The sequence below is a fragment of the Physella acuta genome, unplaced genomic scaffold (genome assembly GCF_028476545.2).
Source record: "Physella acuta isolate Inbredline_101_S28 unplaced genomic scaffold, ASM2847654v3 ptg000105l, whole genome shotgun sequence".
In the NCBI taxonomy this organism is placed as follows: domain Eukaryota; kingdom Metazoa; phylum Mollusca; class Gastropoda; family Physidae; genus Physella; species Physella acuta.
The window spans coordinates 845,863-870,262 of record NW_026731625.1 but is presented as its reverse complement, the minus strand read 5'-3'; the positions used below and the strand labels follow the sequence as shown (position 1 = coordinate 870,262).

Below are 24,400 nucleotides of genomic sequence, written 5' to 3'. Positions count from 1 at the left end.
TTTTTAAAAACGATATTTTTCCAAAATCTTGTCTGAACTCTGTCAAAATAGAGTATTTTAATTAATTCCTATATTACAATTTATTAAAACAGTTTTCTAAAGCGCGAAATAATGTTTAAAATTCGTTTTCTAACATTGCTTTTTTATAATGCAAAAGTGTGACGTCGCACCATCTGACCCCGCCCCCCCCTCATCACACACCGTCACAAAATTAAGGACCCCCCTCCCCCCTACGAGTGTGACGTCATTTATGTGATGGAAGGATTCTCATCAACTCGCTGGTCTCCATAAAAAAAAAAAAAAATTGAACTTATGCTAACTAAAACTCCCTCTGCTAGGTAACTTTTCTTTATAGTAATTTAAATAGTACTTTTTTTATTTTATGTTTAAAGAAAATGATTTATTTTCTTAGTACATTTTTACCTAAAAGCTTGTTATTAAAACGTTTTTTATGCATTTATTTTTTTTCAGTACTTTTTATTTACAATAGTTTCATGACTAAAAACAATTGCGCACCAAATCAACATGATAAGGCACATATAATAGTGTGGAATACTATTTCAGAAATTTAAATTAATTCTAATTAGTCAAGTCTTGACCCACTTGCCAACTTTGAAACGAATCTGTCAGCCAGAAATTTTGCTCGCATGTTTCTATCTATGTGGACAGACAGACAGAGGAAGCAAGTTAAATAAACGCTTGTAAAATGACACATTTTCAGACAATAAATTTTATTTGTTTAAAAAGAAATTAAAATTTTACTCCCCCCCCTCCCAATAATGAATAAAATAAAATGTAATACTAATGAACATGACTACATCTCATGAAGTAAACTCCAGCTACATTCTATACAATTATTTTATGTACAAATTAAATTGATTGAAAGACACATATGTGAAAAAAGGAGTTACAAAATGGTTGAATGAATATTGCTAAACACTCACACAATGTTACCAGAAACAGTTTAAAAATGGAATTAATTGATGGAGCTACTCAAACACTTTGCCCTGTAGAATCGTCTTTGCTAAAACAAAGTTTTGTTAAGTAAAACAAAAACATTTTCAAATGTATCTTAGTTATTGCATAATTTAAGGTAAATTAAAATAAAATGTACCTTAACAATAAGAGTGAATTAAATGTTTAAAATATTTGATACAAAACGAAAAAAAAAAGCCAAAACTTGATGTAAAGCTCTATGAAATGAAAGTATTCAAAAATGCGTAACACTTTTCAACACTGAAAAAAAGATAATGTAGGTACACTTTAAACAGTTCTTAATCTACAAGCAATTAGATGACAGAGATCACTTTATGCATAGCAGTTACCATTCACAAAATAAGAATACACCAACATTCCTTTCTCTGCCAAAAAAAGCCCACATGTCTGATGACTGAAACAGTCTCTCTTTAATCTCTACCAAAAACACTTTTGAAAGGATACAATTTATGAAAGGTTTTTAGCCAAACTTGTTTAAAGGTACTATTTTTAATCACTTGAATCTTAAGAAAATTAGCAAACAGATCAAATTAATCCAGTTAAGAATATAACTAAAAATTAAAAAAATAATTTTTACAGAGGTACAAAGCCTTTAAACAAATGAAAAGTTTCCAACAGGCCTATACAAAAAACCCAATAATATAATATATTAATTCAAACTCAAAAACATAGGTAAATTAAGGATCTTGCACATACAGCAGAAATAAAAACATTTTTTGACCAAACTAGCTCCCCCATAGTATGTATGCCTTGTACACCCTACCTTGGTATTTGAAAATACTTTCAAAATAAAATTTTGACAATCTCATCCCCCATTATTTTTAAAAAAAAGTTGTAAAAGCTTTTTGTCTTTCCAATGGAGTAATATTATGTGCATGATCCCCAGTACTCATTTAGTTAATGACAATTATTCCAATAGAGGTCAAGAAGTATTGACCTTAAATAATTGTTTTGCCAAATCCACCATATAACTACCCTCACTCTCCCCATGTTTTTGACAAAATAAAAAAAATTCTTGAGTACAATTGTTGGTGATACTATTTTCAAGAAACACTCTTAGAAATGATTTTTTTTTACACATATCACATTCTAAAGCTGTACAAATATTTAACATGCGTATGAATGAGCCTTTTGGTTATCACAAGTTGGCTCATCAGATAGAGCCTATTACAGTCAGTATGCAGGGACAACTGAGGATTCTTCCATTTAGACAGCCTTTATCATACAGAATAAACAACTGGCAAAGTTAAATCCTCAAGTCCCACTAGCCTCAAGCTAATAATTACATTTCAGCTCAAATATTAAGTACACTAAGAACTTCAAACAGCTGCAGCAAAAAATCTTTTCAGTAACACAGTTACATTATTTATGCCTCCCATGTATTAACTAATAAACATTTTTTTATGCTAAGTTTGTATACATCAAATAACTTCTACATCCAATTGTACAAGTTTGTATACATCAAATAACTTCTATGTCCAATTGTACTCTTTATGGTTATCTCTAAAAATTAATAGTGCAAATAAAAAAAAAAATAAAAACTTTTTATTGAATTGTATGACTAATTCTTCAGATAAACATAAATAAATTAAAAATAAAATCAAGTTACGTAAGCTTTTTCCTACAGACATTTATATAATTATTTTTTTAATTAATCTAATCCTATAAATGAGAAATCTTTGAGCTGACCACAACCAAGATTGGCATCACAGCAGGCAGTGAGCAAGATCCCACTTTGGTCCCAGATCAAAACAAATTCATATAATGACCAGATACACAGCATTTACACATAAGAAAATCTCATGCAGGCCACACTCTTCTAGCACAAGAAAAACAGACAGATATCATAGGGTGGACTGACCCAACCCACCCACTACAGATATCATAGGGTGGACTGACCCAACCCACCCGCTACAGATGTCTTAGGGTGGACTGACCCAACCCACCCACTACAGATATCAGAGTGGACTGACCCAACCCACCCACTACAGATATCATAGGGTGGACTGACCCAACCCACCCGCTACAGATGTCTTAGGGTGGACTGACTCAACCCACCCACTACACAAGTACATGTTCAGCACTAATTCTACTCTTAGAATTAAATACTAAACTCATCAAAGATGAACTAGGCATGCAAAAAAAAAAATAATTTACTCACAAGTTACATGATTTGAAACAGATATTATGTCTTAGGAATGTACACATCAGTATGAAAAACATTTAATTCATCAAATAATGCAACTGCCAGTTTCTATTGCACATCAAGGGAACACAAATCTGTTTATAATATTTTAAAATAAAAGATATCAACTTTACATTTCTATCAAATATTTAACCATGCATAAATCAAAATTATCTAGAGACAAGTTTTAAAAGTTTGGAAATAAAGTTTTAAAAATGTGAATGAACTGCTACAATGACTGGCTCTAAACTCTAGATTCAATAAGCTAATCTGGTGTATACCAGCACTAAGGGGACTTAAGCCCAGTGATGTACAACAAGCTCCCTTTCCTTGAGCTGTCTGAACTTCATGGAGCCATCCACCCCACACGAGTACATGTGATTTAATGGGCCGATCTGCACCTGAGCCACACCTGATGTTGAGCCAACATTCTTGAAGAAAGTGTTCTTGCTGTGTTCCATGGGAAAAGAGAAGATTAACTGGTGGATCTTGAGGCCCCAGACCTGAATGTAGAGGACAGTTATATCAGTGTAACGTGGAGGTAGACGTCAGACATAAAGTATTGTTTGACCACCTCCCCTACAAACCTTGATATCCCCATCAGCTGAGCCTGTTATAAAGTAGTTTGACCCCCACCCCCCTACAAACCTTGATATCCCCATCAGCTGAGCCTGTTATAAAGTAGTTTGACCCCCACCCCCCCTACAAACCATGATATCCCCATCAGCTGAGCCTGTTATAAAGTAGTTTGACCCCCACCCCCCCTACAAACCTTGATATCCCCATCAGCTGAGCCTGTTATAAAGTAGTTTGACCCCCACCCCCCCCCTACAAACCTTGATATCCCCATCAGCTGAGCCTGTTATAAAGTAGTTTGACCCTCACCCCCCCTACAAACCTTGATATCCCCATCAGCTGAGCCTGTTATAAAGTAGTTTGACCCCCACCCCCCTACAAACCTTGATATCCCCATCAGCTGAGCCTGTTATAAAGTAATCCTCATCTGGATCTATAGCCAAACATTTGATGGGAGCTTCGTGGGCCTGGAATGTGTGCTTCAATATGCGCTGACGTAGATCAAATATACCTGGTGCTTTCTTAAAGAAATTTTACTTTTTTCATGAAATAATGCCAACAAACAGAACAGGACAGTCAACAAGAATTCATTGAACCTCACAACTCAATGAATTTTTTTCTAGACTTGATATTTGTTGAAAGTCACATTAGTTTGTGAGTTAAAGTGGTGTCGACACCTGTACAAATAAAAGTCAAGGATACATATTTCTCCTTTCCTGCCCCCACTAATCAGCAAATGTTGGCGTGAAGCGTAGACAAGAGCTGGGCTGCCCTGTTCATGGCACTGGAATGCTACAAGAATTACAGGGACAAATTCAAAAACTTGCTCAAAGTCAGGCTGAGAAATTATTCAGGAAAAACAAGCATACATTTAAAAACTAATAGTTGGGGAATTGAGAATCCATGTGTGTCAGCAAGGTGTCCCAGATGATTGTGTGAGACTTACCATGGACCATAGAACTCATGCAAGGTGTCCCAGATGATTGTGTGAGACTTACCATGGACCAGAGAACTCCTATGGGGCAGCAAGGTGTCCAGATGATTGTGTGAGACTTACCATGGACCAGAGATCTCCTATGGGGCAGCAAGGTGTCCAGATGATTGTGTGAGACTTACCATGGACCAGAGAACTCATGCAAGGTGTCCCAGATGATTGTGTGAGACTTACCATGGACCAGAGAACTCATGCAAGGTGTCCCAGATGATTGTGTGAGACTTACCATGGACCAGAGAACTCCTGCAAGGTGTCCCAGATGATTGTGTGAGACTTACCATGGACCAGAGAACTCATGCAAGGTGTCCCAGATGATTGTGTGAGACTTACCATGGACCAGAGAACTCCTGCAAGGTGTCCCAGATGATTGTGTGAGACTTACCATGGACCAGAGAACTCATGCAAGGTGTCCCAGATGATTGTGTGAGACTTACCATGGACCAGAGAACTCCTGTGGGGCAGCAAGGTGTCCCAGATGATTGCATGAGACTTACCATGGACCAGAGAACTCCTGCAAGGTGTCCCAGATGATTGTGTGAGACTTACCATGGACCAGAGAACTCCTATGTGGCAGCAAGGTGTCCAGATGATTGTGTGAGACTTACCATGGACCAGAGAACTCATGCAAGGTGTCCCAGATGATTGTGTGAGACTTACCATGGACCAGAGAACTCCTGCAAGGTGTCCCAGATGATTGTGTGAGACTTACCATGGACCAGAGAACTCCTATGTGGCAGCAAGGTGTCCCAGATGATTGTGTGAGACTTACCATGGACCAGAGAACTCCTGCAAGGTGTCCCAGATGATTGTGTGAGACTTACCATGGACCAGAGAACTCCTATGGGGCAGCAAGGTGTCCCAGATGATTGTGTGAGACTTACCATGGACCAGAGAACTCCTGCAAGGTGCCCCAGATGATTGTGTGAGACTTACCATGGACCAGAGAACTCCTATGGGGCAGCAAGGTGTCCCAGATGATTGTGTGAGACTTACCATGGACCAGAGAACTCATGCAAGGTGTCCCAGATGATTGTGTGAGACTTACCATGGACCAGAGAACTCCTGCAAGGTGTCCCAGATGATTGTGTGAGACTTACCATGGACCAGAGAACTCCTATGTGGCAGCAAGGTGTCCCAGATGATTGTGTGAGACTTACCATGGACCAGAGAACTCCTGCAAGGTGTCCCAGATGATTGTGTGAGACTTACCATGGACCAGAGAACTCCTATGGGGCAGCAAGGTGTCCCAGATGATTGTGTGAGACTTACCATGGACCAGAGAACTCCTGCAAGGTGCCCCAGATGATTGTGTGAGACTTACCATGGACCAGAGAACTCCTATGGGGCAGCAAGGTGTCCCAGATGATTGTGTGAGACTTACCATGGACCAGAGAACTCCTGCAAGGTGTCCCAGATGATTGTGTGAGACTTACCATGGACCAGAGAACTCCTATGGGGCAGCAAGGTGTCCCAGATGATTGTGTGAGACTTACCATGGACCAGAGAACTCATGCAAGGTGTCCCAGATGATTGTGTGAGACTTACCATGGACCAGAGAACTCCTATGGGGCAGCAAGGTGTCCCAGATGCAAACATTCTTGTGCTCAGATGACTGTCCTGCTGTGGCTATCAGACTGGAGGAGCCAACAAACTGGAAGTCACTTGTGGTTTTGTTGTGGCACTGAAGGCTCTATAGGTGGACAAAGTCATTTGGTCAGACAATGGCACAATGTGGGGGGGGGGGGGGGGGGGAAGGGTCAAACAATGGCACACCTGGGGGGAAGAGGGGAGGGTCAAACAATGGCACACCTGGGGGGGGGGGTCAGACAATGGCACAATGTGGGGGGGGGGGGGAAGGGTCAAACAATGGCACCATGTGGGGGGGGGGGGGGAGGGGGGAGAGGGTCAGACACTGGCACAATGTGGGGGGGGGGGATCAGACACTGGCACAATGTGGGGGGGGTGGGGTCAGACAATAGCACAATGTGGGGGGGGGAAGGGTCAGACACTGGCACAATGTGGGGGGGGGGGGTCAGACAATGGCACACCTGGGGGGGGGGAGGGTCAAACAATGGCACACCTGAGAAGGGGGGGGGGGGGTTCAGACAATAGCACACCTGGGGGGGGAGGGTCAGACAATGGCACACCTGGGGGGGGGGGAGGGTCAAACAATGGCACACCTGGGGGGGGGGGGAGGGTCAAACAATGGCACACCTGGGGGGGGAAGGGTTAGACAATGGCACACCTGGGGGGGGGAGGGAGGGTCAGACAATGGCACACCTAGGGGGGGGGGGGGAGGAAGGGTCAGACAATGGCACACCTGGGGCGGGGGGAGGGTCAAACAATGGCACACCTGGGGGGGGGGGGAGGGAGGGTCAGACAATGGCACACCTGGGGGGTCAGACAATGGTACACCTGGGGGGTGTTGTCAGATTGAATGAAACAACTACACCTGCTACTGTTAAACTGTATTATAAAAAAATAAAAGTATAAAAAAAAACTACATTCCAGATGAACACCAGCTCAAATTGAAAATAATTTTTTTATAGAAGTTAAAGTGTGGACTCACCATAATGGGTTTATTGTAGTTGCTGCCAACTATAAGTTAAAGTGTGGACTCACCATAATGGGTTTATTGTAGTTGTTGCCAACTATAAGTTAAAGTGTGGACTCACCATAATGGGTTTGTTGTAGTTGCTGCCAACTCCCACTTGCCACAGACAGACACTGCCCTCTGTGTCACTCACACAACACTGGGGGAGGAAAGTCAACAGTAGGGGAGGTAAGTCATTTCAACAGTAGGGGAGGTAAGTCATTTCAACAGTAGGGGAGGAAAGTCATTTCAACAGTAGGGGAGGTAAGTCATTTCAACAGTAGGGGAGGAAAGTCATTTCAACAGTAGGGGAGGTAAGTCAACAGTAGGGGAGGTAAGTCATTTCAACAGTAGGGGAGGTAAGTCATTTCAACAGTAGGGGAGGTAAGTCATTTCAACAGCAGGGGAGGTAAGTCATTTCAACAGTAGGGGAGGTAAGTCATTTCAACAGTAGGGGAGGAAAGTCAACAGTAGGGGAGGTAAGTCAACAGAAGGGGAGGAAAGTCATTTCAACAGTAGGGGAGGTAAGTCATTTCAACAGTAGGGGAGGAAAGTCATTTCAACAGTAGGGGAGGTAAGTCAACAGTAGGGGAGGAAAGTCATTTCAACAGTAGGGGAGGTAAGTCATTTCAACAGTAGGGGAGGTAAGTCATTTCAACAGTAGGGGAGGTAAGTCATTTCAACAGTAGGGGAGGAAAGTCATTTCAACAGTAGGGGAGGAAAGTCAACAGTAGGGGAGGAAAGTCATTTCAACAGTAGGGGAGGAAAGTCATTTCAACAGTAGGGGAGGTAAGTCATTTCAACAGTAGGGGAGGAAAGTCATTTCAACAGTAGGGGAGGAAAGTCAACAGTAGGGGAGGAAAGTCAACAGTAGGGGAGGAAAGTCAACAGTAGGGGAGGAAAGTCATTTCAACAGTAGGGGAGGAAAGTCATTTCAACAGTAGGGGAGGAAAGTCAACAGTAGGGGAGGAAAGTCAACAGTAGGGGAGGAAAGTCATTTCAACAGTAGTGGAGGAAAGTCATTTCAACAGTAGGGGAGGTAAGTCATTTCAACAGTAGGGGAGGTAAGTCAACAGTAGGGGAGGAAAGTCATTTCAACAGTAGGGGAGGAAAGTCATTTCAACAGTAGGGGAGGTAAGTCATTTCAACAGTAGGGGAGGAAAGTCATTTCAACAGTAGGGGAGGAAAGTCAACAGTAGGGGAGGAAAGTCAACAGTAGGGGAGGAAAGTCAACAGTAGGGGAGGAAAGTCATTTCAACAGTAGGGGAGGAAAGTCATTTCAACAGTAGGGGAGGAAAGTCAACAGTAGGGGAGGAAAGTCAACAGTAGGGGAGGAAAGTCATTTCAACAGTAGTGGAGGAAAGTCATTTCAACAGTAGGGGAGGTAAGTCATTTCAACAGTAGGGGAGGAAAGTCAACAGTAGGGGAGGAAAGTCAACAGTAGGGGAGGTAAGTCAACAGTAGGGGAGGAAAGTCAACAGTAGGGGAGGAAAGTCAACAGTAGGGGAGGAAAGTCAACAGGTCAACAGTAGGGGAGGTAAGTCATTTCAACAGTAGGGGAGGAAAGTCATTTCAACAGTAGGGGAGGTAAGTCATTTCAACAGTAGGGGAGGAAAGTCAACAGTAGGGGAGGTAAGTCATTTCAACAGTAGTGGAGGAAAGTCATTTCAACAGTAGGGGAGGTAAGTCATTTCAACAGTAGGGGAGGAAAGTCAACAGTAGGGGAGGAAAGTCAACAGTAGGGGAGGAAAGTCATTTCAACAGTAGGGGAGGAAAGTCATTTCAACAGTAGGGGAGGAAAGTCAACAGTAGGGGAGGAAAGTCATTTCAACAGTAGTGGAGGAAAGTCATTTCAACAGTAGGGGAGGTAAGTCATTTCAACAGTAGGGGAGGAAAGTCAACAGTAGGGGAGGAAAGTCAACAGTAGGGGAGGAAAGTCAACAGTAGGGGAGGAAAGTCATTTCAACAGTAGGGGAGGAAAGTCAACAGTAGGGGAGGTAAGTCATTTCAACAGTAGGGGAGGTAAGTCATTTCAACAGTAGGGGAGGTAAGTCATTTCAACAGTAGGGGAGGTAAGTCATTTCAACAGTAGGGGAGGTAAGTCATTTCAACAGTAGGGGAGGAAAGTCATTTCAACAGTAGGGGAGGAAAGTCAACAGTAGGGGAGGAAAGTCATTTCAACAGTAGGGGAGGAAAGTCATTTCAACAGTAGGGGAGGTAAGTCATTTCAACAGTAGGGGAGGAAAGTCATTTCAACAGTAGGGGAGGAAAGTCAACAGTAGGGGAGGAAAGTCAACAGTAGGGGAGGAAAGTCAACAGTAGGGGAGGAAAGTCATTTCAACAGTAGGGGAGGAAAGTCATTTCAACAGTAGGGGAGGAAAGTCAACAGTAGGGGAGGAAAGTCAACAGTAGGGGAGGAAAGTCATTTCAACAGTAGTGGAGGAAAGTCATTTCAACAGTAGGGGAGGTAAGTCATTTCAACAGTAGGGGAGGAAAGTCAACAGTAGGGGAGGAAAGTCAACAGTAGGGGAGGTAAGTCAACAGTAGGGGAGGAAAGTCAACAGTAGGGGAGGAAAGTCAACAGTAGGGGAGGAAAGTCAACAGTAGGGGAGGAAAGTCAACAGTAGGGGAGGAAAGTCAACAGGTCAACAGTAGGGGAGGTAAGTCATTTCAACAGTAGGGGAGGAAAGTCATTTCAACAGTAGGGGAGGTAAGTCATTTCAACAGTAGGGGAGGAAAGTCAACAGTAGGGGAGGTAAGTCATTTCAACAGTAGTGGAGGAAAGTCATTTCAACAGTAGGGGAGGTAAGTCATTTCAACAGTAGGGGAGGAAAGTCAACAGTAGGGGAGGAAAGTCAACAGTAGGGGAGGAAAGTCATTTCAACAGTAGGGGAGGAAAGTCATTTCAACAGTAGGGGAGGAAAGTCAACAGTAGGGGAGGAAAGTCATTTCAACAGTAGTGGAGGAAAGTCATTTCAACAGTAGGGGAGGTAAGTCATTTCAACAGTAGGGGAGGAAAGTCAACAGTAGGGGAGGAAAGTCAACAGTAGGGGAGGAAAGTCAACAGTAGGGGAGGAAAGTCATTTCAACAGTAGGGGAGGAAAGTCAACAGTAGGGGAGGTAAGTCATTTCAACAGTAGGGGAGGTAAGTCATTTCAACAGTAGGGGAGGAAAGTCATTTCAACAGTAGGGGAGGTAAGTCAACAGTAGGGGAGGAAAGTCATTTCAACAGTAGGGGAGGAAAGTCATTTCAACAGTAGGGGAGGAAAGTCATTTCAACAGTAGGGGAGGAAAGTCATTTCAACAGTAGGGGAGGAAAGTCAACAGTAGGGGAGGAAAGTCATTTCAACAGTAGTGGAGGAAAGTCATTTCAACAGTAGGGGAGGAAAGTCATTTCAACAGTAGGGGAGGTAAGTCATTTCAACAGTAGGGGAGGAAAGTCATTTCAACAGTAGGGGAGGTAAGTCATTTCAACAGTAGGGGAGGAAAGTCATTTCAACAGTAGGGGAGGAAAGTCATTTCAACAGTAGGGGAGGAAAGTCAACAGTAGGGGAGGTAAGTCATTTCAACAGTAGGGGAGGTAAGTCATTTCAACAGTAGGGGAGGAAAGTCATTTCAACAGTAGGGGAGGAAAGTCATTTCAACAGTAGGGGAGGAAAGTCAACAGTAGGGGAGGAAAGTCATTTCAACAGTAGGGGAGGTAAGTCATTTCAACAGTAGGGGAGGTAAGTCAACAGTAGGGGAGGTAAGTCATTTCAACAGTAGGGGAGGTAAGTCAACAGTAGGGGAGGTAAGTCAACAGTAGGGGAGGAAAGTCAACAGTAGGGGAGGAAAGTCAACAGTAGGGGAGGAAAGTCAACAGTAGGGGAGGTAAGTCAACAGTAGGGGAGGAAAGTCAACAGTAGGGGAGGAAAGTCAACAGTAGGGGAGGAAAGTCAACAGTAGGGGAGGAAAGTCATTTCAACAGTAGGGGAGGAAAGTCAACAGTAGGGGAGGTAAGTCATTTCAACAGTAGGGGAGGTAAGTCATTTCAACAGTAGGGGAGGAAAGTCATTTCAACAGTAGTGGAGGAAAGTCATTTCAACAGTAGGGGAGGTAAGTCAACAGTAGGGGAGGAAAGTCATTTCAACAGTAGGGGAGGAAAGTCATTTCAACAGTAGGGGAGGAAAGTCATTTCAACAGTAGGGGAGGAAAGTCATTTCAACAGTAGGGGAGGAAAGTCAACAGTAGGGGAGGAAAGTCAACAGTAGGGGAGGAAAGTCATTTCAACAGTAGGGGAGGAAAGTCATTTCAACAGTAGGGGAGGAAAGTCAACAGTAGGGGAGGAAAGTCATTTCAACAGTAGGGGAGGAAAGTCAACAGTAGGGGAGGAAAGTCAACAGTAGGGGAGGAAAGTCAACAGTAGGGGAGGTAAGTCAACAGTAGGGGAGGAAAGTCAACAGTAGGGGAGGAAAGTCAACAGTAGGGGAGGTAAGTCATTTCAACAGTAGGGGAGGTAAGTCATTTCAACAGTAGGGGAGGAAAGTCATTTCAACAGTAGGGGAGGTAAGTCAACAGTAGGGGAGGAAAGTCAACAGTAGGGGAGGAAAGTCATTTCAACAGTAGGGGAGGAAAGTCAACAGTAGGGGAGGAAAGTCAACAGTAGGGGAGGAAAGTCATTTCAACAGTAGGGGAGGTAAGTCATTTCAACAGTAGGGGAGGAAAGTCATTTCAACAGTAGGGGAGGAAAGTCAACAGTAGGGGAGGTAAGTCAACAGTAGGGGAGGAAAGTCAACAGTAGGGGAGGAAAGTCAACAGTAGGGGAGGTAAGTCATTTCAACAGTAGGGGAGGTAAGTCATTTCAACAGCAGGGGAGGTAAGTCATTTCAACAGTAGGGGAGGTAAGTCAACAGTAGGGGAGGAAAGTCAACAGTAGGGGAGGTAAGTCATTTCAACAGTAGGGGAGGTAAGTCATTTCAACAGTAGGGGAGGAAAGTCATTTCAACAGTAGGGGAGGAAAGTCAACAGTAGGGGAGGTAAGTCATTTCAACAGTAGGGGAGGTAAGTCATTTCAACAGTAGGGGAGGAAAGTCATTTCAACAGTAGGGGAGGTAAGTCATTTCAACAGTAGGGGAGGAAAGTCAACAGTAGGGGAGGAAAGTCATTTCAACAGTAGGGGAGGAAAGTCATTTCAACAGTAGGGGAGGAAAGTCAACAGTAGGGGAGGAAAGTCAACAGTAGGGGAGGAAAGTCAACAGTAGGGGAGGTAAGTCATTTCAACAGTAGGGGAGATAAGTCAACAGTAGGGGAGGAAAGTCAACAGTAGGGGAGGAAAGTCAACAGTTGGGGAGGAAAGTCAACAGTAGGGGAGGAAAGTCATTTCAACAGTAGGGGAGGAAAGTCAACAGTAGGGGAGGAAAGTCATTTCAACAGTAGGGGAGGTAAGTCAACAGTAGGGGAGGAAAGTCAACAGTAGGGGAGGAAAGTCAACAGTAGGGGAGGTAAGTCATTTCAACAGTAGGGGAGGAAAGTCATTTCAACAGTAGGGGAGGTAAGTCATTTCAACAGTAGGGGAGGTAAGTCAACAGTAGGGGAGGAAAGTCAACAGTAGGGGAGGTAAGTCATTTCAACAGTAGGGGAGGTAAGTCATTTCAACAGTAGGGGAGGAAAGTCATTTCAACAGTAGGGGAGGAAAGTCAACAGTAGGGGAGGTAAGTCATTTCAACAGTAGGGGAGGTAAGTCATTTCAACAGTAGGGGAGGAAAGTCATTTCAACAGTAGGGGAGGAAAGTCATTTCAACAGTAGGGGAGGAAAGTCATTTCAACAGTAGGGGAGGAAAGTCATTTCAACAGTAGGGGAGGTAAGTCATTTCAACAGTAGGGGAGGTAAGTCATTTCAACAGTAGGGGAGGAAAGTCAACAGTAGGGGAGGTAAGTCAACAGTAGGGGAGGTAAGTCAACAGTAGGGGAGGAAAGTCAACAGTAGGGGAGGTAAGTCATTTCAACAGTAGGGGAGGTAAGTCATTTCAACAATAGGGGAGGAAAGTCAACAGTAGGGGAGGTAAGTCAACAGTAGGGGAGGAAAGTCAACAGTAGGGGAGGTAAGTCATTTCAACAGTAGGGGAGGAAAGTCAACAGTAGGGGAGGTAAGTCATTTCAACAGTAGGGGAGGTAAGTCAACAGTAGGGGAGGTAAGTCATTTCAACAGTAGGGGAGGTAAGTCATTTCAACAGTAGGGGAGGAAAGTCAACAGTAGGGGAGGTAAGTCATTTCAACAGTAGGGGAGGTAAGTCAACAGTAGGGGAGGAAAGTCAACAGTAGGGGAGGAAAGTCAACAGTAGGGGAGGTAAGTAATTTCAACAGTAGGGGAGGTAAGTCAACAGTAGGGGAGGAAAGTCAACAGTAGGGGAGGAAAGTCAACAGGTCAACAGTAGGGGAGGTAAGTCATTTCAACAGTAGGGGAGGAAAGTCATTTCAACAGTAGGGGAGGTAAGTCATTTCAACAGTAGGGGAGGAAAGTCATTTCAACAGTAGGGGAGGTAAGTCAACAGTAGGGGAGGTAAGTCATTTCAACAGTAGGGGAGGAAAGTCAACAGTAGGGGAGGTAAGTCATTTCAACAGTAGGGGAGGAAAGTCATTTCAACAGTAGGGGAGGTAAGTCATTTCAACAGTAGGGGAGGAAAGTCATTTCAACAGTAGGGGAGGTAAGTCAACAGTAGGGGAGGTAAGTCATTTCAACAGTAGGGGAGGTAAGTCAACAGTAGGGGAGGAAAGTCAAGTTTGAACTATGACTAGACAGTACCTTGATACCCAAGAAGAAATCAAGCTTACCTTGTTACCCTGTGCATTGAAAAGTACTTTGGTGACTTTAGGAAAGGAACCAGATTGTCTCAGTGTGGTGATAGGCTGGCCATGGCCCCACTCCCACAGGCGCACCGCCCCATCAGCACCCCCAGTCAAGTCTTAAAATTGATGGGAGATAAAGTCAACATGGGATGGTGGTGAGATAAACTTAGTCAACATGGGATGGTGGTGAGATAAACTTAGTCAACATGGGATGGTGGTGAGATAAACTTAGTCAACATGGGATGGTGGTGAGATAAACTTAGTCAACATGGGATGGTGGTGAGATAAACTTAGTCAACATGGGATGGTGGTGAGATAAACTTAGTCAACATGGGATGGTGGTGAGATAAACTTTGTCAACATGCGATGGTGGTGAGATAAACTTAGTCAACATGGGATGGTGGTGAGATAAACTTAGTCAACATGCGATGGTGGTGAGATAAACTTAGTCAACATCGGATGGTGGTGAGATAAACTTAGTCAACATGGGATGGTGGTGAGATAAACTTAGTTAACATGGGATGGTGGTGAGATAAACTTAGTCAACATGGGATGGTGGTGAGATAAACTTAGTCAACATGGGATGGTGGTGAGATAAACTTAGTCAACATGGGATGGTGGTGAGATAAACTTAGTCAACATGGGATGGTGGTGAGATAAACTTAGTCAACATGGGATGGTGGTGAGATAAACTTAGTCAACATGGGATGGTGGTGAGATAAACTTAGTCAACATGGGATGGTGGTGAGATAAACTTAGTCAACATGGGATGGTGGTGAGATAAACTTAGTCAACATGGGATGGTGGTGAGATAAACTTAGTCAACATGGGATGGTGGTGAGATAAACTTAGTCAACATGGGATGGTGGTGAGATAAACTTAGTCAACATGGGATGGTGGTGAGATAAACTTAGTCAACATGGGATGGTGGTGAGATAAACTTAGTCAACATGGGATGGTGGTGAGATAAACTTAGTCAACATGCGATGGTGGTGAGATAAACTTAGTCAACATGGGATGGTGGTGAGATAAACTTAGTCAACATGGGATGGTGGTGAGATAATGAACTTACAGTGAGGTAACACTGGATGAGAGCCTATTCGTCTGACACCCATCACAGGTCTTCTAAGTATCTGAGATGACAAATTTCATTTTTTTTAAAGATCCAACACTGTAAGTTACTGAAAGCCTGACACACTTATTATGTTCAAAAACCTATGTTAGTCTTAGCCCTAAACTTGCCAAACATTATGTTCAAAAACCTATGTTAGTCTTAGCCCTAAACTTGCCAAACATTATGTTCAAAAACCTATGTTAGTCTTAGCCCTAAACTTGCCAAACATTATTTTCAAAAACCTATGTTAGTCTTAACCCTAAACTTTAAAAATTGTTATATACTGCTCCCCCCCCCCCCCCCCCCACCATACAATCACTCACTCAAAATTGTTTGGGAGTGAAAAATATTAACAGAATACCATTCTTTCAACACTTATTATCTAAAATAGCTACAAACAATGAGTACACAGTTCTATTTTTCAACACTGATTCTCTAAAATCTACCAGTCTACACATTTATTTCTTATCTTTCAAAACCAGTTATCTAAAAATACACTCATTCAATGGTACATTGTAAGACATGCTTAGAAAATGTGTTCTAAGACTACACGATTTAATGAACACATAATATGTGAAGAGAAGAAATAACAGAAGAAAGGAAATTACTGGGGTTATCTTCATGGTTGTACCTAACCCAAGGCTGTACCTAACCCTAACCCAAGGCTATACCTAACCCTAACCCAAGGCTATACCTAACCCTAACTCAAGGCTGTACCTAACCCTAACCCAAGGCTGTACCTAACCCAAGGCTGTACCTAACCCTAACCCAAGGCTGTACCTAACCCTAACCCAAGGCTGTACCTAACCCTAACCCAAGGCTGTACCTAACCCTAACCCAAGGCTGTACCTAACCCTAACCCAAGGCTGTACCTAACCCTAACCCAAGGCTGTACCTAACACTAACCCAAGGCTGTACCTAACACTAACCCAAGGCTGTACCTAACCCTAACCCAAGGCTGTACCTAACCCTAACCCAAGGCTGTATCTAACCCAAGGCTGTACCTAACCCTAACCCAAGGCTGTACCTAACCCTAACCCAAGGCTGTATCTAACCCAAGGCTGTACCTAACCCAAGGCTGTACCTAACCCAAGGCTGTACCTAACCCTAACCCAAGGCTGTATCTAACCCAAGGCTGTACCTAACCCTAACCCAAGGCTGTACCTAACCCTAACCCAAGGCTGTACCTAACCCTAACCCAAGGCTGTACCTAACCCTAACCCAAGGCTGTACCTAACCCAAGGCTGTACCTAACCCTAACCCAAGGCTGTATCTAACCCAAGGCTGTACCTAACCCAAGGCTGTACCTAACCCTAACCCAAGGCTGTATCTAACCCAAGGCTGTACCTAACCCAAGGCTGTACCTAACACTAACCCAAGGCTGTACCTAACACTAACCCAAGGCTGTACCTAACCCAAGGCTGTACCTAACCCTAACCCAAGGCTGTACCTAACCCTAACCCAAGGCTGTACCTAACCCTAACCCAAGGCTGTACCTAACCCTAACCCAAGGCTGTACCTAACCCTAACCCAAGGCTGTACCTAACACTAACCCAAGGCTGTACCTAACACTAACCCAAGGCTGTACCTAACCCTAACCCAAGGCTGTACCTAACACTAACCCAAGGCTGTACCTAACCCTAACCCAAGGCTGTACCTAACCCTCACCCAAGGCTGTACCTAACCCAAAGCTGTACCTAACCCTAACCCAAGGCTGTACCTAACTCTAACCCAAGGCTGTACCTAACCCAAGGCTGTACCTAACCCAAGGCTGTACCTAACCCTAACCCAAGGCTATACTTAACCCTTACCTATATATATATATATATATATATATATATATATATATATATATATATATATATATATATATATATATATATATATATATATATATATATATATATAGGTCTATAGTTCAAAATATCAGACATACAAAAAGAGAAAAATTTGACAACTGTTAATTAATTGTGACACAGCTATATACCGCTACAAATAGAAAACAAGTTAATTAAAAAGTCTAGTGACAATTTTAGCGCAATTTCCTTATGTTATCTAAAAATAGCTCTGTCGTAGCGTAAATCAAGAGCAGGGTTAGTAAAACCATTGGTTAGTTATTAAAACGTTTTTTATTAAATAAACCTAACTACTAACTAAACTAAGCACCTTGAAATCAAGAGGAGGGTTATTAAAACCATTGGTTAGTTGAACTTGATTATCAACATGATAATCATTAAGATGATAGATCTCTACTTCCGGCATGTATATACAACCACACCACACGCGTCATCACGTTCAATAGATGCGTCATCGCGTTCCATGGCTGCGCCATCACGTTCAGTAGGCGCGCAAGTTAATTAAAAAAGTCTAGTGACATTTATGCGCAATTTCCTTATGTTATCTAAAAATAGCTCTGACGTATAATGATGGGGTGCGTTCAAGCTAGAAGAGCGATCGGTTTGTAGGTGTTTATGTAATTTTAAAATTTGTGACCGAACCAGAGGATATTTTTGAAAACTTTCTTCGGCAATATTGTTCTAAATTATGGCAGGAATCGATTGGTACATGTTTCAAGTCGCTAAGTGGTCTGGTTGCCGAGATATGGGCCAAAAACTGCATTTTTTCGAGGTTTTTTGGCTTTTACGGGAAATACATGAAAGAAACCCGGAATTTTTATGGCCTATGCTCATTCTCGTAACTTGCTTAACATAATTGCTTTTGGAACTAGTCATCGATATTGCTTCGTTGAGGAGGAGATACGACTTAAAGCCCGGACACACATTCATCCATTCATTCATCCATCCATCCATTCCCAGAAATGACGAGTTAATAAACGCAATTCTCCAGAATGGAAATTGCGCTAAAAATAATAAGAATAAACTGCTTATGATTTTTTTGCCTAATTGAGCCATGTATACTATATTTTGAATCATGTATATTATAATCTCTAAGTGAAAAGTATATGAAATTATGTTTATAGCTTAACCAATCATTTTAACTCTAGAAGTTTTTTGGTGAGTCAATCTCAGGGGTTTAGTGAGTCAATCTCAGGGGTTTGGTGAGTCAATCTCAGGGGTTTAGTGAGTCAATCTCAGGGGTTTGGTGAGTCAATCTCAGGGGTTTAGTGAGTCAATCTCAGGGGTTTGGTGAGTCAATCTCAGGGGTTTAGTGAGTCAATCTCAGGGGTTTAGTGAGTCAATCTCAGGGGTTTGGTGAGTCAATCTCAGGGGTTTAGTGAGTCAATCTCAGGGGTTTAGTGAGTCAATCTCAGGGGTTTAGTGAGTCAATCTCAGGGGTTTGGTGAGTCAATCTCAGGGGTTTGGTGAGTCAATCTCAGGGGTTTGGTGAGTCAATCTCAGGGGTTTAGTGAGTCAATCTCAGGGGTTTAGTGAGTCAATCTCAGGGGTTTGGTGAGTCAATCTCAGGGGTTTGGTGAGTCAATCTCAGGGGTTTAGTGAGTCAATCTCAGGGGTTTGGTGAGTCAATCTCAGGGGTTTAGTGAGTCAATCTCAGGGGTTTGGTGAGTCAATCTCAGGGGGTTTGGTGAGTCAATCTCAGGGGTTTAGTGAGTCAATCTCAGGGGTTTGGTGAGTCAATCTCAGGGGTTTAGTGAGTCAATCTCAGGGGTTTGGCCTAGGTCTAGACACAAACCAGACTCATATGATTTACAATGGGATACAAGTACTAAGAAGAATTCAATACGCATATGAAACTGGTGGGGTTTTGATATCTTAAAAAAGGTTCAGAACCACCAAATTTTATAATTTATTAATTTAACAGTTAAGGCTTACAATTATTAGGTCACAAATAATTTAAAAACAATAAAACTTGTTAACCTATACATTATACACGCTAGACTAACAAAAAGTATAACTTGTTAACCTATAAATTATAAATCCTAGACTAACAAGCAGTATAGTTTATTAAACCAATTTTAAAAAATATTGGAAACTTAAAATATGATGAAGTCATAAGAAAAAAAAATCTAAAAAAAGTACTGGTACACAGAGGTCCTTTATGTACTGGTACACACAGGTCCTTTATGTACTGGTACATAGAGGTCCTTTATGTACTGGTACACACAGGTCCTTTATGTACTGGTACACAGAGGTCCTTTATGTACTGGTACACAGAGGTCCTTTATGTACTGGTACACAGAGGTCCTTTATGTACTGGTACACAGAGGTCCTTTATGTACTGGTACACAGAGGTCCTTTATGTACTGGTACACAGAGGTCCTTTATGTACTGGTACATAGAGGTCCTTTATGTACTGGTACACAGAGGTCCTTTATGTACTGGTACACAGAGGTCCTTTATGTACTGGTACATAGAGGTCCTTTATGTACTGGTACACAGAGGTCCTTTATGTACTGGTACACAGAGGTCCTTTATGTACTGGTACACAGAGGTCCTTTATGTACTGGTACACAGAGGTCCTTTATGTACTGGTACACACAGGTCCTTTATGTACTGGTACACAGAGGTCCTTTATGTACTGGTACACAGAGGTCCTTTATGTACTGGTACATAGAGGTCCTTTATGTACTGGTACACAGAGGTCCTTTATGTACTGGTACACAGAGGTCCTTTATGTACTGGTACACACAGGTCCTTTATGTACTGGTACACACAGGTCCTTTATGTACTGGTACACAGAGGTCCTTTATGTACTGGTACACACAGGTCCTTTATGTACTGGTACACAGAGGTCCTTTATGTACTGGTACACAGAGGTCCTTTATGTACTGGTACACAAAGGTCCTTTATGTACTGGTACATAGAGGTCCTTTATGTACTGGTACACAGAGGTCCTTTATGTACTGGTACATAGAGGTCCTTTATGTACTGGTACACAGAGGTCCTTTATGTACTGGTACATAGAGGTCCTTTATGTACTGGTACACAGAGGTCCTTTATGTACTGGTACACAGAGGTCCTTTATGTACTGGTACACAGAGGTCCTTTATGTACTGGTACACAGAGGTCCTTTATGTACTGGTACACAGAGGTCCTTTATGTACTGGTACACACAGGTCCTTTATGTTCTGGTACACAGAGGTCCTTTATGTACTGGTACACACAGGTCCTTTATGTACTGGTACACAGAGGTCCTTTATGTACTGGTACACACAGGTCCTTTATGTACTGGTACACAGAGGTCCTTTATGTACTGGTACACACAGGTCCTTTATGTACTGGTACACAGAGGTCCTTTATGTACTGTTAGATTGATGACCTATAAGTACTGGTACACAGAGGTCCTTTATGTACTGGTACACAGAGGTCCTTTATGTACTGGTACACAGAGGTCCTTTATGTACTGGTACACAGAGGTCCTTTATGTACTGGTACATAGAGGTCCTTTATGTACTGGTACACACAGGTCCTTTATGTACTGGTACACACAGGTCCTTTATGTACTGGTACACAGAGGTCCTTTATGTACTGGTACACAGAGGTCCTTTATGTACTGGTACACAGAGGTCCTTTATGTACTGGTACACAGAGGTCCTTTATGTACTGGTACACAGAGGTCCTTTATGTACTGGTACACAGAGGTCCTTTATGTGAGCAGAGAGTGCTTGTGACATGGATACACCTAGAACAACAGGCTGACATGGATTGAAAACAATAGCAACAATCCAGGCACGTCCCAACACTGGCTACATCTGTCTGCTCAAGCCCCTAGCCTACAAAAATATATGGGCTACTCTGGTGGAGTTGACAAGTGATGTCTGGTGGAGTTGACAAGTGATGTGTGCTGTCTGGTGGAGTTGACAAGTGATGTGTGCTGTCTGGTGGAGTTGACAAGTGATGTGTGCTGTCTAATGAAGACAAGTGATGTGTGCTGTCTGGTGGAGTTGACAAGTGATGTCTGCTGTCTGGTGGAGTTGACAAGTGATGTGTGCTGTCTGGTGGAGTTGACAAGTGATGTGTGCTGTCTGGTGGAGTTGACAAGTGATGTGTGCTGTCTGGTGGAGTTGACAAGTGATGTGTGCTGTCTGGTGGAGTTGACAAGTGATGTGTGCTGTCTAGTGGAGACAAGTGATGTGTGCTGTCTGGTGGAGTTGACAAGTGATGTGTGCTGTCTGGTGGAGTTGACAAGTGATGTGTGCTGTCTGGTGGAGTTGACAAGTGATGTGTGCTGTCTGGTGGAGTTGACAAGTGATGTGTGCTGTCTGGTGGAGTTGACAAGTGATGTGTGCTGTCTGGTGGAGTTGACAAGTGATGTGTGCTGTCTAGTGTGCTGTCTGGTGGAGTTGACAAGTGATGTGTGCTGTCTGGTGGAGTTGACAAGTGATGTGTGCTGTCTAGTGGAGACAAGTGATGTGTGCTGTCTGGTGGAGTTGACAAGTGATGTGTGCTGTCTGGTGGAGTTGACAAGTGATGTCTGGTGGAGTTGACAAGTGATGTGTGCTGTCTAGTGGAGACAAGTGATGTGTGCTGTCTGGTGGAGTTGACAAGTGATGTGTGCTGTCTGGTGGAGTTGACAAGTGATGTGTGCTGTCTGGTGGAGTTGACAAGTGATGTGTGCTGTCTAGTGTGCTGTCTGGTGGAGTTGACAAGTGATGTGTGCTGTCTGGTGGAGTTGACAAGTGATGTGTGCTGTCTAGTGTGCTGTCTGGTGGAGTTGACAAGTGATGTGTGCTGTCTGGTGGAGTTGACAAGTGCTGTCTGGTGGAGTTGACAAGTGATGTGTGCTGTCTAGTGTGCTGTCTGGTGGAGTTGACAAGTGATGTGTGCTGTCTGGTGGAGTTGACAAGTGATGTCTGGTGGAGTTGACAAGTGATGTGTGCTGTCTAGTGTGCTGTCTGGTGGAGTTGACAAGTGATGTGTGCTGTCTGGTGGAGTTGACAAGTGATGTCTGGTGGAGTTGACAAGTGATGTGTGCTGTCTGGTGGAGTTGACAAGTGATGTGTGCTGTCTGGTGGAGTTGACAAGTGATGTGTGCTGTCTGGTGGAGTTGACAAGTGATGTGTGCTGTCTGGTGGAGTTGACAAGTGATGTGTGCTGTCTGGTGGAGTTGACAAGTGATGTGTGCTGTCTGGTGGAGTTGACAAGTGCTGTCTGGTGGAGTTGACAAGTGATGTGTGCTGTCTGGTGGAGTTGACAAGTGATGTCTGCTGTCTGGTGGAGTTGACAAGTGATGTGTGCTGTCTGGTGGAGTTGACAAGTGATGTGTGCTGTCTGGTGGAGTTGACAAGTGATGTGTGCTGTCTGGTGGAGTTGACAAGTGATGTGTGCTGTCTGGTGGAGTTGACAAGTGATGTGTGCTGTCTGGTGGAGTTGACTAGTGATGTGTGCTGTCTGGTGGAGTTGACAAGTGATGTGTGCTGTCTGGTGGAGTTGACAAGTGATGTGTGCTCTCTGGTGGAGTGGACAAGTGATGTGTGCTGTCTGGTGGAGTTGACAAGCGATGTGTGCTGTCTGGTGGAGTTGACAAGCGATGTGTGCTGTCTAGTGGAGTTGACAAGTGATGTGTGCTGTCTGGTGGAGTTGACAAGTGATGTGTGCTGTCTGGTGGAGTTGACAAGTGATGTGTGCTGTCTGGTGGAGTTGACAAGTGATGTGTGCTGTCTGGTGGAGTTGACAAGTGATGTGTGCTGTCTGGTGGAGTTGACAAGTGATGTGTGCTGTCTGGTGGAGTTGCCATTGTTTTCTCTAAGCTACACAGTGCCAGCTACAACTTACCATCCTGATGAGCCCCAGCTACAACTTACCATCCTGATGAGCCTCCTACTATGATCAATTACACAGTGATTATAACTAGGATTGTTCACACCTAAGCTACTCAAACTTTTCACCTGTTAGCCCAAGCACAGCATTTCAAGAAAAAAATAAGGAAGGAACAAGAAATGGGTTAATGAAGGTTTTAAAAGGATAAAAAAGCAAAGCATGATAACAACCAATCCTGCAGCTTTTACATGGGCAATACAAGTGACCTCCACCAGGGGGGTTAGTTAGCCATGCATCCGCCATGACAGTAGATGGACAGACAGCCATGACAGTAATGGACGAACAAAACAAATATTGTGCCATCACCTTGGATGCACCTCCAATGCACGATATGAGTCAAGTTAGGTCAAGTTGAACTAAAGTAACACAAGCAGACTATGACCAAGTGTTAGCTTACTTGAGTGGGTACCATTCAAATTGGTCAGAGTTTAGCTATTCAAACATCTTGATCAGATAGTGTGCACAAAGCTTATTATAGCTTGGCTATTCAAACACATCTAGTGTGCACAAGGTACAGTGTTAGTTTGAGTCTGCTACTAAAACATCTGTTGTGTGAACAAAGTGTATCTTAGTTTGGCTATTAAAACAGCTGGTGTGTGTCTTAGTTTGGCTATTAAAACATCTGTAGTATGTACAAAGTATATCTTAATTTGGCTATTAAAACATCTGGTGTGTGTCTTAGTTTGGCTATTAAAACATCTGGTGTGTGTACAGTGTGTTTTAGTTTGGCTATTAAAACATCTGGTGTGTGTCTTAGTTTGGCTATTAAAGCATCTGTTGTATGTACAAAGTATATCTTAGTTTGGCTATTAAAACATCTGGTGTGTGTTTTAGTTTGGCTATTAAAACATCTGTACTAATGTGTAGGGATAAGAAGAAAAGCACAAACAACAAAAGAGGATAAATATAAAAATATCTGGAATATTGCAACTGAATCATAGCACATCTCACCGTTTTTGTATGAGTTCTAGCTTGGTATAAAGGCTGAAATAAAGATAAGATTACCCCAATCAAATAAAAGGGAAGGAAATCTTCTAAGTTTTTTTAGGTTTGGTATAAAGGCTGGAATAAAGGTTGCCCCAATCAAACAAAGGGGAAGGAACTGACTGAAATTTTTAGTGGGCTTAAGCCTGGGCTGCTGCATGGGACTTTTCTTTTTTCAAGTAGACTGAATTTAATTACTTAAAAACTGAATTTTGTTTTGTCATTTGGTAGGTCAGAAGTTAAATGTCAGTATCTCTAGCTGTCATGTAAGCAGGTCTGAACTTAAGACAGCTGTCATGTAAGCAGGCCTGAACTTAAGACAGCTGTCATGTAAGCAGGCCTGAACTTAAGACAGCTGTCATGTAAGCAGGCCTGAACTTAAGACAGCTGTCAT

At 43.0% G+C, this 24,400-nt stretch overlaps 1 protein-coding gene across 5 annotated transcripts in view; it reads right to left on the bottom strand.

The window, feature by feature from the left end:
- Positions 1-463: 463 nt before the first annotated feature.
- Positions 464-24,400, bottom strand: part of LOC131932995 (dmX-like protein 2) — a 108,158-nt gene continuing 84,221 nt past the window's right edge. For 3 of the 5 annotated variants that reach the window (XM_059289873.1, XM_059289872.1, XM_059289876.1), the window contains 8 exons: positions 23,974-24,006; positions 15,242-15,302; positions 14,155-14,285; positions 7,427-7,504; positions 6,297-6,441; positions 4,460-4,549; positions 4,141-4,268; positions 464-3,684 (listed from right to left, as the gene is read on the bottom strand). In XM_059289873.1, coding sequence (XP_059145856.1) covers positions 3,478-3,684; positions 4,141-4,268; positions 4,460-4,549; positions 6,297-6,441; positions 7,427-7,504; positions 14,155-14,285; positions 15,242-15,302; positions 23,974-24,006 — 873 coding nt within the window. In that variant the 3' untranslated portion in view covers positions 464-3,477. The remainder of the gene's footprint in view (positions 3,685-4,140; positions 4,269-4,459; positions 4,550-6,296; positions 6,442-7,426; positions 7,505-14,154; positions 14,286-15,241; positions 15,303-23,973; positions 24,007-24,400) is intronic. The other 2 variants (XM_059289884.1, XM_059289893.1) reach the window with 2 other exon arrangements.